Source organism: Gadus macrocephalus, chromosome 19, assembly GCF_031168955.1.
Source record: "Gadus macrocephalus chromosome 19, ASM3116895v1".
Taxonomy (NCBI): domain Eukaryota; kingdom Metazoa; phylum Chordata; class Actinopteri; order Gadiformes; family Gadidae; genus Gadus; species Gadus macrocephalus.
In genome coordinates, this window is record NC_082400.1 from 7,161,122 (window position 1) to 7,175,475 (window position 14,354).

The following is a 14,354-nucleotide window of genomic DNA, read 5'->3' on the forward strand; positions in this document are numbered from 1 at the left end:
CAAGGAAGCTACGCTTCCTTTTAGTTTAAACTCCCTTCAAAATGAGGGAAATAATAGATGAGAGAAATAAAGAATTGTGGAAAATATTTTTATTTGCATTTTTTCCATGAAGAATGATTGGGCAGAGTAGGCCAGGCCTGTCAACAACATTTTTGCTTAATTTTTATTTCCTCCAAAATACAATCAAATCCCATCAAAGTATCATCTTCATAAACACCTTGATTATTGGAGTACTTGCAGTACAGGGGATACAGTGGTTACTCATACATCTTCACTGACTGAAGACTGGGGAGAACACTGGTCCAGAAATGCACAAAGCGCATTCTCATCTTCTGCCTCACATTGTCTTTGTTCATTTTGGCGTTGATCTCCAGAAACTGGTGTCCGCTGGTGGTGAACTTGGGCCAGGTTGTTGGCACTTTCAGTCCTTTATTGGGGTCTCTGTTCGGGAACACCATCAGAAAAGCAGGTTTCATTAACATTGAAGGACTTATTCTGATATGGCAGGCAGTCATAATTTCTGCATAATATTAATGTTAAAATATAAATCAAACATTTGACCTCCATTGAAAGTCACTTTCTCTTAATATACTTTCCATCAATATAATGGTAATTCACGTTACACTTAATAAGAACATTTGTGACGTAATTATTGTATCATCAGCATACGGCCGAAACGCTCACTGAACAATATACTTCTATTTTGAAAGCATTTAAAGTAGTATTAGAATGTTTTGTAAATAAAATTATCATTATCATGTCTAAATATACAGAATATCAATATAAAGATAATTGACTTTGCAGTTGAAAAAAAAAACACTTTTCACCCCTCCCACTCCCTGAACTTTCCAAGCCACCCTCAAAATGCAAGGCTTGCTGAAAAAACATTGAACTCGATTTCTCTACGGTGCTGCAGAGTCAGGGCGATTGACCTAGATCCTTGTAGCGCTAAATTAAGTATATAAGGCTGTCTACAAGAACGTGCTTTTTAGAGAACATTAAAAAAATGTTTTGCATATTGTTACTGTAACAGGAAAACACCCATGAATCAATTAATAATTGTAACCAGCATACAGCATAAACACTGATTGATTTTACCCGGTCTTGGCAAAGTTGGTCCAGTAGGCAATCATGTAGCCAGAAAGGTTACGGTGGCTAGGCCAGTAGCCCAGCCAACTGCTGAAGGGTTTCCCAAACACGAACTGCAGGTCGTCAGTATGGTCTGCTCCCATCCAGCTGGGGTAAGGTTTAGCCAGACCGCCCAGGCGGTTGGGCTCTGAGAACAGGTAGGAGTAGGTACGGCCAGACCTACAATAAAATAGGAGATTTCCTTTATAATTCGTTTTCATCTAATCATCAAAACAATTATTTATTTAAATGTATTCAAGTTTTGCTCCTCAGGTTACATCAACACCAATCCCCAACCCCTACCCCTTTCCCACCCTACCATCCCCAGCAACAGCTTTGAGGGGTGCCCATCAATATTGTAAATAAGAAAAAAAAGAAAAAGGTTATATCAAAAATAAGATAAAAATTAATGAAAAAAATAGTTTTGCTCACTTGGCGTGGGAGGCGTGGAGATAGAGAGCAGCCTGGGTGGGGATCAGGAAGATGTAGTCCGTTCCGATGTCCACTACCGTCCTCTTCACCGTCTCCTTGCTAGGATTGGCTCCCCAGCCGGTGCTGTACTGAGAGAAGGCAGCCTCCTGACCCGCCTTCCCCTTGACTTTGGTGTAGGCGCCCAGAAGGGCCCTCAAATCCTCCCTACAGAGACACAATGTTGGGGATGAGACCTACCACCCATCTCACTGTCTTCGATATCAAACTGTGGGTTGCCTGTGATCCATTAGTGGGTTGCAGGGTGGCCTTTTCTACATGTCTTATATCTTGTATCATTTTAACATTAACATGATTGAAGCTTGAAAAGAATAATCTTGTATTGATGCACAATACATTTTGAGCATTTATCAGCTTGTATACCATGCACATTCTGATAACTGCTAACTTCAAGTTAAATTCGATATTTTGCCACAACAGGCTAACTCTCACTCAAGCTTGAATCCTACTAGCTTGAGTCCTACTAGCTTGAGTTTGAATAGCTTGAGTCCTATTAGCTTGTCGCTGGCGGAGGTCCTGCGAGCTTGGTTCCACCTCCAGATGTGGATACATGTGATGACCATACTCACACTTTGGTGTCCACCAGCGGGCGGTTGATGGAGGGAATGTCCAGTCCCGTGAAGAGGTGCCCGTCCATGTTGTTGACACCAGCGAGGTAATCAATGTCAGCAGTGTTGTTGAACAAGTTACCGGGGTCATCTGGGAGGAAGTCCCCATCGATGCTGGCTGCCAGGACCAGGTTGTTCAATAGTGGACCTGGTCGAATGGACAAGAGAGAGCCATTGTAAATAATGTTTGGCCGACCCACTTCATGTATTACCTATAAGAGACGTGCTTGTTAGCCTCAGACATGGTTGCAATGACAATGGTGGACTTTGGTGAAAATGATTGATTTATTTTTCCTTTAAAAATTACAGAAAAGGTAAGAAACAATGCAACATGAGGAACTTCGGCAGTATATATTAATAGATACATTTCCGATTCATGCAGAACACATTTGATCAATTATATTAATTGACTGCACTTTAAAGTTGAACACAACTACATTACAATATGTAGTGTGCAGCTGCAGACATTTTGTAAACTCTGCTTTAACAAAACCCAGCGGTAGACATCCGGTTGATAGTCGATGGGGATACTCACTGTCAGGGGAACTGGTATAGGGCATGTTACCAGCCATGGTGAGGGCCACCGGATCCGTCATCTTCAGACATGACGCCATTGTTTCATCAGTAGGGCAATTGACCTTCCGAGCCACCTATAGGGGAAAGAGTGATACTATTTATCTGTAATTGTTTTTGCCAGGGGGAAAGAATAGTGTAGTAGAGGTAAGGGTGTTTGACTTTCAACCAAAGGCTTCTGGGTTTGATCACCCAAAGTCTGCAGTCTACCTGTTATTTAATTACAAGCCATTCGCTGTAAGTTGCTTTGGATCAAACTATATAAAAATCACCTGGTTAATAGTAATTTGTTATGCAGAGCAATACATCGCAAGCACTCTACTAGTTAGAATTAGTCCAGCCCAGTGAGGTTGCTTTTTGAATGATTATGTGATTGAATGTGCTCATTTGAGTCACATGACCCAAAGCAAGAAGCTGGAAAACGTTTCACTGAACAATTTTATCGTCTGTTGTCTGTATTCTTACCGACTCGGCAACCGGGCGAGGGTTTCTGTTGACTGCCCAAGGGCACAGGGCAACACCACTCTGGGAGATGGCCCGTTTAAAGAGCCCCTTGTTGTGGGGACTCAGAGTCTATACGCACACACAGAACATACAGAGAAAAATGTTATAGACCATAAACTGTGATTTAAGTGGTCTTTTCCCTTTCTGGCAACACTTTCGATAAGAAGCTATTCACATTATTTTTTAATTATGAATTAAACATCATTACTTAAACCATAGATGTTAGAATCTGAATCTGATCCAACCCATCATTTGTACTGACATGAGTTCAACATTTCTATCTGATTAATTTCCTAGACCTTCCTTGACCTCTGACCTGTAAGCTAACACTGGCTCCACCAGCCGACTCCCCGAAGAGGGTGACGTTGTCGGGGTCTCCTCCGAAGGAGCGGATGTTCCTGTGGACCCAGGCGATGGCAGCCTGCTGGTCCCACATACCGTAGTTACCTGCAGTAAAAAGTGATTATTAGCATCCTATTAAATTCATCATAAAATCTTCTAAATTACGAAAACTTGGAGAGTTGGTGTCTCTAAGAGATCTACCTGGTAGACTTGAGTCTCCAGTGCTGAGGTAGCCCAGTGTGCCCACACGGTATCCTATGGTGACTACGATCACGTCCCCCCTGTCGGCGATCTCCTGCCCGCTGTACAGGTAGTTGTCGAGGAAGTTTGCCCCCATGGAGCCCCCCACCAGGAAACCCCCTCCATAGATCCACACCATAACCGGCAGTCCAGTGGACACTGATGGGGCCAAACAAAGATTAACACAATTTCTTAACAATTTCAAAAGATCATGGTGTTTTTCTCTTCAAAATAAAAGTCCCCTTAGTGGCGGGCTTTAGGAGGTGTATTACCCTCTCTGCCGTGAGGGACCCAGATGTTGAGATAGAGACAGTCTTCGCTGCCTCGAGTGCCGGTCTGGAGAAGATTCAGCTGCAGACATCTCTTCATGAACTCTGTGGCCTTCAGAACGCCTTAATACAGAACCAGGACAGTTAATGCCGCACCAAATGTCCCAGCACTGTGAATGTGTCTATAAAATAATCAATGGAAACAGCGAGATTCCAGATGTAGCAGTTTTGTTTTACGAAATTAAAATGATATCTAAAATAAGCTCACCATCCCATCCAGGGTGTCTCCTGGGTTTCTCAAACCTTCCAGGTATAGCTGCGAAGGGAATTCCCTTGAAGACATCCATGTGGCGACGGTATCCCAGGCGGATGTTGGTTCCCTCCACCAGGCCTCCCTCTGTGAACACAGTTCCCAGCTGCCATGGAGGACAAGAGCAGTCAGGAGCGTCACTTAATACTATACTTTCATTTTGAAAGTTCTCACTTTGTTCCATTTTGGACTTTTCTATACTTAAAGCAAGGAATATGTATATACATTGTACAAACAAACTGTATACATTGTATGCAGTCTAGGCAGTCTTGTTTAGGTCTTTGCATTGTGATTCTTGTCTGAATTATTATCTTTTTTGATTATTATTCTTTTGTAGATACCGTATCTAATTTATTTTACAACGTAGACACAATCAACTGGATTGATGTAAACTTATGCTGAAATGCAGGTATTACACATCAACCCAATCGAAATATATGTAGGCCTAAAGGAATCGATTTACATTTGTATGTTATCAAAAGATTGATATCAACATTTTGAAAAAGTTTCTAGTTCATGCATATGGTCTTAAATGTGCTTTTCCAAAAAACAGTATCTTTTTTATGTTCAATTCACAAAAACATCTTGAGACTACAGACCCGGGTTAACACTGCTTTCCATCCTAGTTGTTGGCAACGCCCCCTGGTTTATACAGCTGTCTAGATCAAATACAAAATTCACACACTGACTCAGCCCCTCAGATATTTATAGACCTAGTCCTGGATGGATGTTTAAATCTGATAAGAGGTATTGATCTTAATGTAAAATCCACGGGGGAATAATAACACTTTCTACATAATTTTCTGTTCATAGTCTGAATATTTCTCTGTTTAATGGTTACGTTATTAATGCCTACAACGATAAAGGGTCTGTATATGTGATGAAATTAAAATGATGAATTCATAGTGAAGAAGGTGCACAACTCACAGACTCGGCCGAGGCCGCCCCCCAGGAAAGGGCTATGACAATCAACACCCCCAGCGTCTTCATCATCATCACGATCGGGAAATAAATGTAACCCCCAGCAGGTGATTCTTAGGTCTTATAAACACTGTCAGCCTGACGCACCTCCCACCCTATCCATTTCCCAGTAGTATCAACAGCTCAACAGTATCTGTTGAGCTTAAAAGACTCAACAGACCTGTGAAACCGAGGGGGACCGGACGTCAACGTTACCCAGGGAGTATCCGCCTCTCGGGGCCTATCCCTCTGCTGGAACGGTCCCCGGGAATGTCTCCGTAAAAAAAAAAATACATTAAACATATATTATATAGCCACATGTATCTAGAAAGCTATTCAAGAAAGGTGATGAATATTGATTTTGAGACGGTGGGTATGTCTCATTCCCTATTCAGGTAGCCTGCTTTTGCCCGTATTTGAGTGGTTTATAAGAGCTTAGATCACATCATAGTAAACCATTGGGCATGTACTGGCAAACATCTACTACAGTACTAGATCAGTTCAGAAGTAATGTCGGATATTTTGCGGATATGACCGGCACACTACAAATGTGAAGCCTGTTCACTTTTAGCTCCAAAATACAAAAAAAACACTTTGTAGAAGAAAACACAAATCTTTATTTACAAAATCCATTAACTCCATGTACGACGCACTGACACCATGTCTTCTTTGTCTATTCACATGTAATCCAACATTTCCGTCTCCATCTCGTTCTCGCTTCCCTCCGACGGGTGGAAGTCGTCCTCCTCGTCCGCCTCTTCGTCCTCCTCGTTGTCCTCCTCGCCCTCCGGCTTCCCGGCGCAGGCGGTCCGCTTGGAGGCCATGCTCAGCCCGGAGCGCCGTCGCTTCGTTGGCGTCGGGATCAACTCTGCAGGAGGGTCTTAGGGATGTTAAGAAAGGGTCATCATAGTTTGCAATCAAGTGTTTTTCAATACGTTAAAAGACTCGTTAGTATCTTACGTTACCAATACGACCAATAATAGGATCAATACGTTAGTAAATAAATTACAATTAATTAATACAACTTGAGTCTTTTCTGTGGTTCCCTAAGAGGGGCAGGTTATAAAAACAGCTTCGATAGACTATCCTGCCCTCTCAAATCTATACCACAAACGTAAGCTTCATTTGAACTACTGCTAGCATGGAGCTTATTCTGAGTGGAGGAACTGAACGCAGGATTCTTTTTCAGTTCCCCCCTCCAGCTAGCGTTTAGATCCAAGATGGCCACTGGGTGGTTCATCTGGCCCACAGCATGGGGGTGTTCTTCACGGCAGGGCTGCTCCTTACTTGGCTTCTGAGCTCGGACGACCTTCTTGATCAGGCCTGAGATGATGTCCCGCAGGTCGTCCGTTGTGTGAGGGAGACACCAGCCGTCTCTCTCGTCGCACACCTTCTCGTCGCCTTTGTTACGGCCGATCACTTCCTTTATGCTGGACGTGCGACACGGGAACACAGGAATAATGAAACGCAGTTTCATAGGAGGGTTTCACATGATGTCATGCACGTTCCGAGCCGCCATCTTGTTACTTTTTAAGAATAAGAATAATGCCAGGTCTCTTGTTTATTGCAAACATTTTGGTCAAGAAATACTAAGATGGCAGGCTTGAACTTGATTTATGATACTTCAGATCCTATGAACCCTGCTATTACAGAAAAACCTGACATGCATTAACTAGCATATAGTTTAGATTTAAAAGTACATTTTAATAGCTTTTTTGGTTTGTGTCAGGTACAGTGTGTGCTGAGCAAGTGCCAAACTGTGCTGTACCTTTCCACGTCCAGGTCACAGAGCTGGTAGAACATCTGTCTGTGTGGGGGCAGCATTCCGTCCCTGAAGACGTACGACGACTCCTGCATAGGGGGAGGAAGGTCAGTTAGCCTGAGCGTGGGGTTCGTTCCAATAACATTGTGGTGCATCCTAGACCATTCAGTCAAATTTCAAAGAGGTGCAGTTAAAGAGAATATTTCCCCAAGAAAAGGGCTGTTTATTTGGCTGTATTATATTGATTTATATAGATTGTATATTTAGGGTTTTAGTGAGAGTAAACTAAGAGCCGATAAGAAACTGTGGAAAGGACAGGGAACAGGAATTTAAATGTACCTGTACTTGGTACAGAACAAATAAAAAAAAAAACACACCAACACACTGACTCACTGTACGTCCACACCAGGAGCGACCAAAGCGTCAAAGACGCTTTGGTCGCTCACAAAGTTTCGCTGCGAATTTTTCTGTTCGCTTTGGTCGCTCAAGTCGCTCATGACGTACAATTCAATTATGCAGACGCATTTAAAGGAGCCGTATGCGTTTAGTAGGCCCTACAGACAGCCATATCAAATAGTGAACTCTCCCATACACCTTGGCCATATTGCCGAGACGGTTTTGCTTGTTCGATAAAGTGCTTCGACAACAAGTAGGACAGTGATTCCCCCCAATATAAAAAAAAATCCTAAAATGTAGGCTAATTACAACCGAGAACAAAAAACCCTGCGTGCTGTAGTAGTTGAAATATGTTTCACTGATCTGGATCTGCAAATCATGATCTGCACTCATTCGTCGCATTCAAAACAAATAGACATTAGCGCACATGGCTAATTTGCATACGTGCACAGGACTGGTTGGCTCCGCAAGGCAAATAATGGAACATATCTATCTATCTAGGTCTTTCTGTCTATCTATCTATCAACGCGTGTCTAGTTTTAATGTGATGTATTGTGTGTATGTCCAGTCAGACTTGTTCTGTGTGGTCTTGTAGGCTACTGTCCTGTGTGGGCCGAACCACCTAAATGGATTCCCGACGATTTGTGTCGTTTGGTATTAATAAAGACTTGACTAGGCTATCTATCTAGACTATTTAATTAACAATTATTCACCTCAGGCTCCGTGAATAGTGGGGAATAGAGGGATAAAAGAAAAGAGATATATCCCTTGTCATTTATCCCTCGTCTTGTCGATTAGTTTGTTTATGTGACGATTTCAAAAACTTTTTTGGTTTTGTTTAAAGCATGCTACACGCGATTGGTTGGTTAGATTGGTGGCATGTAGAGCAAATTAAAATGAGTCCCGCTTAAATACGAACGTTCTAGAGGTAGCCTATAAATACTCCCGCTTATCATCACTTGATATCCAAACCACTATGGCGTTTCGATCTCTGAACTGAAAAAGGGTGGGTTCGTACAACACCGGGTGCCCAGTTACAGCCGCGATTAATACTTCAGCCGACATTTTGTTCAGTGAGTGAATAAAGGTAGGTAGGAACCAAAGTGCCTGCCGATGTTCCCTGGGATCCACGCAAGCGAAGAGCGTCTACATTCCGATTGGCTGTCAGTGTTTGGCCGCTGAAGCGAATAATAGTCATTTGCATAAAGTTACAAAGTTTTCAACTTCTTTTTGACGCTCTGGTCGCTCAACTTTGGCCGCTGGTAGCGTTGGTCGCTTTGGTCGCTCTTGCCCATAGAAAGTGAATGACTTCCGGCGATTTGGTCGCTCAATTCGCTTCTGGTGTGGACGGACAGTAACTAACTACTACCTAGCTAGCTATCTATCTAAGAAAAGTCCAAGAGCATCCTCGAACGATACAAAGATGCCGGATGACTATCTCCTTGGGTGCCAATTCAGAAAAAACTTATTTTGTAGGTAACATGTTTGGGAAACAGTTGCAGTATCGCCAACTGAAAGTTGCTTTAGACGAGGGTGAAGGACACAAAGTAAACCATCCACTGAGTATTAGTGTCATCTTGAACATCCTTTCTGTACCGACAGCGATATATTGTTGCACTTCATATGACAAATGTACTTATTGTAAGTCGCTTTGGATAAAAGCGTCTGCTAAATGCCCTAAATGTAAATGTAAATCTTCCCAGCAAACACATTCGCAAAGAAGGTTATGTTTCAATTGATGTATATAATTGATATCTTGTCTGCACATTTGTATTGCTACATATAGTGCACGGTGAGCCGGTCGGGCCAGAAGGGACCCCACAGAGAACGGGGTGCCTTCAAGCCCCTGAATGTCTCCCTGAGCGGGCGTGGCTCGGCGGCTGACCTTCAACTGGTGCCGGACAGGGATTGGATAGCGGCTGGTGCTGGGACCCTCCTGAGGCAGCTCTGTCACACTGGCGGCCTGCGGAGCTGCAGCACACAACACACGTTCACGTTTCCTGCTGGATACGTTTTGTGTGACGTATTCTTTTGAGGACATTTTCAAAGAAATGCACCATTCAATACAGAAACTGTATCATTCAGTTCAACTAACCCTCGCTTTATTTCTTAACATGTGTAGAGTAAAAGATTTGATTTTCCCTGTTAGAGCGAGTTGAGGAGGCCCTTTATTGAAAGCGTGATGCATGTAGCTATTGTAGTGCAGTGATGATGTGCACTGACCCATTTTGTTCAGTGTGATGGACAGGCTGTAGTCCATGGAGCTCCTCTTGGCTTTCACTGGCATGTCACTCAGAGAATACCCTTGAAGAGAGAAAACACACTTAGAAATATAAACACATGCAGCAGACACTGGTGCATGAGATGAACCTCTCACACACTGCCTTGCGGGAAGGATAATCTAAGGTTTCTCTCAGCTGACAGATCATGGGTTCCACCCCAAATGACCGAAGCCTCCCTGTGAACAACCTGGAGCCCGACGCCTCAGCCCTGCCTGCTCACTCCTTGGATGTTACTTTTCAAATTGACCCGAGATAAGTTGTCATAGCTCTACATGAACTGAATGGTGACTGTTTCCCGCCAATGCAGCGGCGGGCGGCGCTGACTAACCTCTGGGAGGAATGCACTTGTTTGCGTACGTGCAGATCCGCCACCGTAATGGGGCGTATAAACTCTACGCCTGTGAGTGGCGCCGTTGATCTACGCAGAAGTGCTGCATTGGCCTTGCACACCAACCATGGCGGGAAGGCTAAAACCTATAAGCAGAAGGCCGCTCCCCCCACTATCACCAATCAGAACAATATATCCTGCACGGCCCACAGAAAACCAGCCTTTCCCATGACACTCCCCCATATGCTTGGCTCTGATTAGCTCAAAGCGGCCGCTACCCCCAGGTTGTTTACCATGTCTGGTGCTACAGCGGATCCTGAAGTCCAGCATCTGGTATTTCTTGGACTCGGGGCTCTTCCGTGGGTCGTAGCCCAACCTCACCCATAGGCTCCTCCAGGGCCCGGTCACCTAGGAAACCACCGAATCCAGAGCAGCAGATTGGTTCAAGTCTCAGCTAAAGTCAAAACACAATATATTAGCATTTGCTTTTTCTGATCATTATTATTTGCTTTGTGAGACGACTAAACTAATTTACCTTCGGTTCATTTATTAGGTATACTTTTTGTCTTTCAGCAAACACAGTAGGACCCATGTACATAGAAACAATATCATTTTCTCTATAGGCCTCTTCTTATTATTAGGAGGAGGAGATCAGAATAAAAAGACAAATATAGTTGTGTTTTAGTGTAGTACTCTAGTAGGTCAGAGCAGGCAGTAACAAACTTTATATTCCTTCATAAAAATATTGGCCAGTTATGTATCAGCAATATTCTCCTGTATTTGGAAGAAAAAGAGGTAATCTCACCATGTAGTAGGCCATGACGGGCAACAGCAATTTGAGTTTTTCAGGGTGGATGTCCAGGTTGCCCTTGACTGCGTTCCGGGACCAGATGGGCCGGCTCTCAAACATCTGTGAACGGTGTTGGTGGGGAGAAGATAAGGCAGTAGATAGACACGGCGGGATCAAAAAAACAACATTGGGCGAGGCCAACGGTTTTGGCTGAATATATCCGCTCTACCCAAACACAGTTTTCTGATGTGGGCTGTCAGTAAACATTCTCCGGAGCGAGGGGGAAAAGTAGAGAAGAAGTAAGAGCACAAGAAGATGAGAAGAGGTAGAATAAACATGAAGAATAACAAGAATACTAACAACATATTCCACATAGTTTTAAACAAATATTTTGACAATCCGGTGTTTTTGTCGTGAGATGAGAACACCTGGGAGGAAGGTTGGCCAGCGATAAGAATGGAGATAGACCAGTCAGGATCAAGCATGCACCACGATAGAAAGCTAAAATAAAAAAACTGTTGACAGTTGGGTTGCTTTGGCATGAGAGCAAAGAGAACCGCCTGGCAGTGAGATGAAGCGGCTTTACTGTGACTCAAATACAGAAGATAAAAAGAAATATATATATATTATAACCATACAAACTAAACTTTGTGTGGAAGCCACTAGGGACTGGGAGTTTATGAAGTAGTCTAATACAAGCAAAAAAAGAAAGTAGTGAGTAAAGTAAAAATCATTTTTAACAACTACAATTATTCACTGGACTGGATTTGCATAATGGAAGAATGATTATTGGTTTTTAACAAATTATCGCATTTTATTTTGCTGCGTGTCAGATCTTACGAGGTTGTTTATAGAAACTGTTTTAGTAGCGGTTTTATAAAAGCAATAAGCAACTCGAGGCTGTGATCTACAGTGATTTGATAAGAGCTAGGGGGGCTTTAGCCACTGCCTATCGACGCCCCCTAGCTGTTGGTGAAATCACTGCAACACGGCCCCTCGCCTCCTTATTGATTATACAGAACAGCTACAAATAAATATGAATAAATATGAGAGTAGGGGCCATTTGGTTTCCTGTTCCGATGCTGGTGGACCCCCGACCCGACCCCGGGGGTTTACCGGTAACACAGACCTTTCTGAGGGTCTGCTCCGTCGTCACGTCGGACTGCTTGATGCAGACCCTCTGCCAGTTGAGGCGGGCCGCCTCCATGCACTCCGAGGGCACGGTGGCGTCCGCAAAGCTCACAAAGATGGCGTTGTGGTGCCGCCGCACTCGGTTCAGGCCGATGAAGTTCTCCTTGGTCATGGGTAACTGGCTGTGAAGGGAGACGATCCGTCATCATGTTGGTCTCATGGTTGGATTTGCTCGACATTGTTGATCATTGAGCAGGATTGGATTGACAATATTGCCATTAAATTTGTTTGTTCGTTATTATTACTGCTAAGAGGTATTATAACCATACTAACTTGTGGTGGATGTCCGGACGGTAGTTGTAGTCGACCGGGGTGTCCAAGCGGGAGAAGATGGGCGGGGGCAGGAAGAAGGGCATGGGCTGCTCAAAGAACTCCTGGTTCTCAAACGTACGCAGGATGACCTTGTCGTACAGAGACGTGTGTTTCCCGTCTTCCGAATGCAAAGCCAGGCACTGGAAGTCCGCCATCCCTGAAATGAGTCGGAAGACCTGTGAGCGAATCGACCGCCGGTGTGGGGCTGAACGAAAATACTAAAGCAGAAGAAACATAAATAACTGGAAAATGCATAGAATTTAAATTATTATGAGAAATTAAGTTAAACGTATAATATACGTTTCGAGGTTTCAAGCTAGCTATTTTTTGCGGCAAAGAAAACCTCAGCACGCCCCCTCCCTACCTGCGCTCTCCAGACATCGGCCACCTTCCAAAAGTGAGGCTCCCTTTTTTGAGATATAACATGACATTTCTCAACGCTGCTTTGTCGACGCATATTACCCTGATACTTACCCTGAAGCCGGTGTCAGCGTAATCAAATGTGTTTTAGAGCACATTTTATTCAAAACATATTTGCACATTGTAACTTTAAGAAGAAGAGTAAACAACATGAAAATGTATAGAAAAATCGAATGTAGAACAACCTGAGGAAGAAGAACTAGTGTTAATAAGATGAAATTGCCGAGAATTGCATGTAGGATTACCTTGAAATTTGTATGTTGTGCCGATGACTCCGAGCACCTCCATGTGTAGCTGTGTGTCCTGGGGGTCTTTCTTGCGGACCCGTCTTCTCACACGGAGCAAGAGGTTGTTGGAGGGAAAGCGGTTTCCGCACAGAGAGTGGCAGAAGGGATCCTTGGGCCGGTAGCGCAGCTCCAGCCGCCGGTTGGGATCAGCGTAGGTCTGAAAGAAGTACCATTTATCAGACAGCACGCATGACGGCTTTGTTATGTTCATTTTAACAAGGGGTGTGACAAAGACAATGCCCTGACTCACAGCAGGAATATGATTATTTGAAACGTTATAGACTCATTGAATCATGGGGAAGGTTGAGTGTGAGTTACTCTGTTCGTATTGTTAATCATAAATCCGAATTAGAATGTTTTTTGCCAAATAGGCCTTGGTCGCACATACGATGATTTGCTGCATGCTGCAGTAAAACAAGATATTTAGGATACAATACAGTGTTGGGGGTAACCTTGCACAAGTTATCCTTGTAGAAAAATATATAAGCATTATTCCTCATATTCAGCATTAACCATTTCATTTATTTTGGTGCATATACAAGTCATGAGCTGTATGTTGCGCTGACCTTCGACAGTACTTTCTCGCCTCCGATTGTCTCAAGCATCTTGTCCACATTTGCAATCAGCGCCGGGTACTCAATGCACACGAGTTTATTATAGTGAAGTTTGACCGCCGAGGAGCTGCCAGACCCGGGCGACACGTCCTCTCCCTCGGTTGATATCTTCAATTCTTTCAAGGTAAACCTCAGTTTATGTTCACTGGAATCTGACATTTCTGAGAATATAGCGGTTTATTATATAACAATGAGTTATGAAATGAGTTAACTCAAAGCATTTTGTAAACGAAGTGTGCACTGCAGCGAGGAGGCATTGTTTACTCCATTGCTAAATCCGTCCGGGAGGAAACATTTCTGTCTTATGATCGTTCCGTGTGTTCCGAACGATAGTTAAGCTTTCTTTTTTTGGCAATCTGTTTTAACTTAAAAGCTTAATAATAAGAAAGGGAGGCATCGAGATTTTTTCCACATGCAATATATTCAAGATATCAATGCAAATGTATTGAAAAATAAATATAATAAAATGTTGCTATTATTCAAGTTTTCCAATTTCTACCACAAGGTGTCAGCAGGGAAAACAATAATGATCCCGTACAACGTCTACAC

General features: G+C 43.3%; 2 protein-coding genes across 3 annotated transcripts; both read right to left on the reverse strand.

The window, feature by feature from the left end:
• Positions 1-74: 74 nt before the first annotated feature.
• Positions 75-5,643, reverse strand: LOC132447386 (bile salt-activated lipase-like). The gene is made up of 11 exons (XM_060038091.1): positions 5,391-5,643; positions 4,422-4,569; positions 4,157-4,276; positions 3,846-4,043; positions 3,619-3,749; positions 3,264-3,371; positions 2,761-2,875; positions 2,187-2,373; positions 1,561-1,764; positions 1,099-1,308; positions 75-441 (listed from the first exon to the last, which is right to left on the reverse strand). Exons 1-11 carry the CDS (start codon positions 5,457-5,459, stop codon positions 258-260), a joined length of 1,674 nt encoding a protein of 557 aa, XP_059894074.1. The 5' UTR covers positions 5,460-5,643; the 3' UTR covers positions 75-257.
• Positions 5,644-6,016: 373 nt separating this feature from the next.
• gtf3c5 (general transcription factor IIIC, polypeptide 5) lies at positions 6,017-14,105 on the reverse strand. Of its 2 annotated transcripts, none has more exons than XM_060038093.1 (11): positions 13,758-14,105; positions 13,150-13,348; positions 12,446-12,641; positions 12,111-12,294; positions 10,997-11,101; positions 10,485-10,599; positions 9,805-9,885; positions 9,467-9,552; positions 7,192-7,274; positions 6,711-6,853; positions 6,017-6,291 (listed from the first exon to the last, which is right to left on the reverse strand). In XM_060038093.1, exons 1-11 carry the CDS (start codon positions 13,962-13,964, stop codon positions 6,101-6,103), a joined length of 1,590 nt encoding a protein of 529 aa, XP_059894076.1. In that variant the 5' UTR covers positions 13,965-14,105; the 3' UTR covers positions 6,017-6,100. The 2 variants fall into 2 exon arrangements, with proteins under 2 accessions (XP_059894076.1, XP_059894075.1); XM_060038092.1 differs by having other exon boundaries at positions 6,017-6,303; positions 13,758-14,104.
• Between the last annotated feature and the right edge of the window lie 249 nt (positions 14,106-14,354).

Bases quoted from the DNA above. Each gene is read 5' to 3' on its own strand.
- LOC132447386 (XM_060038091.1), bottom strand. From the start codon at position 5,459: ATGATGATGAAGACGCTGGGGGTGTTGATTGTCATAGCCCTTTCCTGG. The intron at 4,044-4,156 runs GTAATACACCTC...TGGCCCCATCAG, and splicing joins GGTCCCTCACGGCAGAGAGG to TGTCCACTGGACTGCCGGTT. The intron at 1,309-1,560 runs GTGAGCAAAACT...ATTTTATTGTAG, and splicing joins CTCCACGCCTCCCACGCCAA to GTCTGGCCGTACCTACTCCT.
- gtf3c5 (XM_060038092.1), bottom strand. From the start codon at position 13,964: ATGTCAGATTCCAGTGAACATAAACTGAGGTTTACCTTGAAAGAATTG. The intron at 10,600-10,996 runs GTGAGATTACCT...GTGGTTTCCTAG, and splicing joins CCGTCATGGCCTACTACATG to GTGACCGGGCCCTGGAGGAG. The intron at 7,275-9,466 runs GTCAGCCGCCGA...CCCCCTATGCAG, and splicing joins CTGTCCGGCACCAGTTGAAG to GAGTCGTCGTACGTCTTCAG.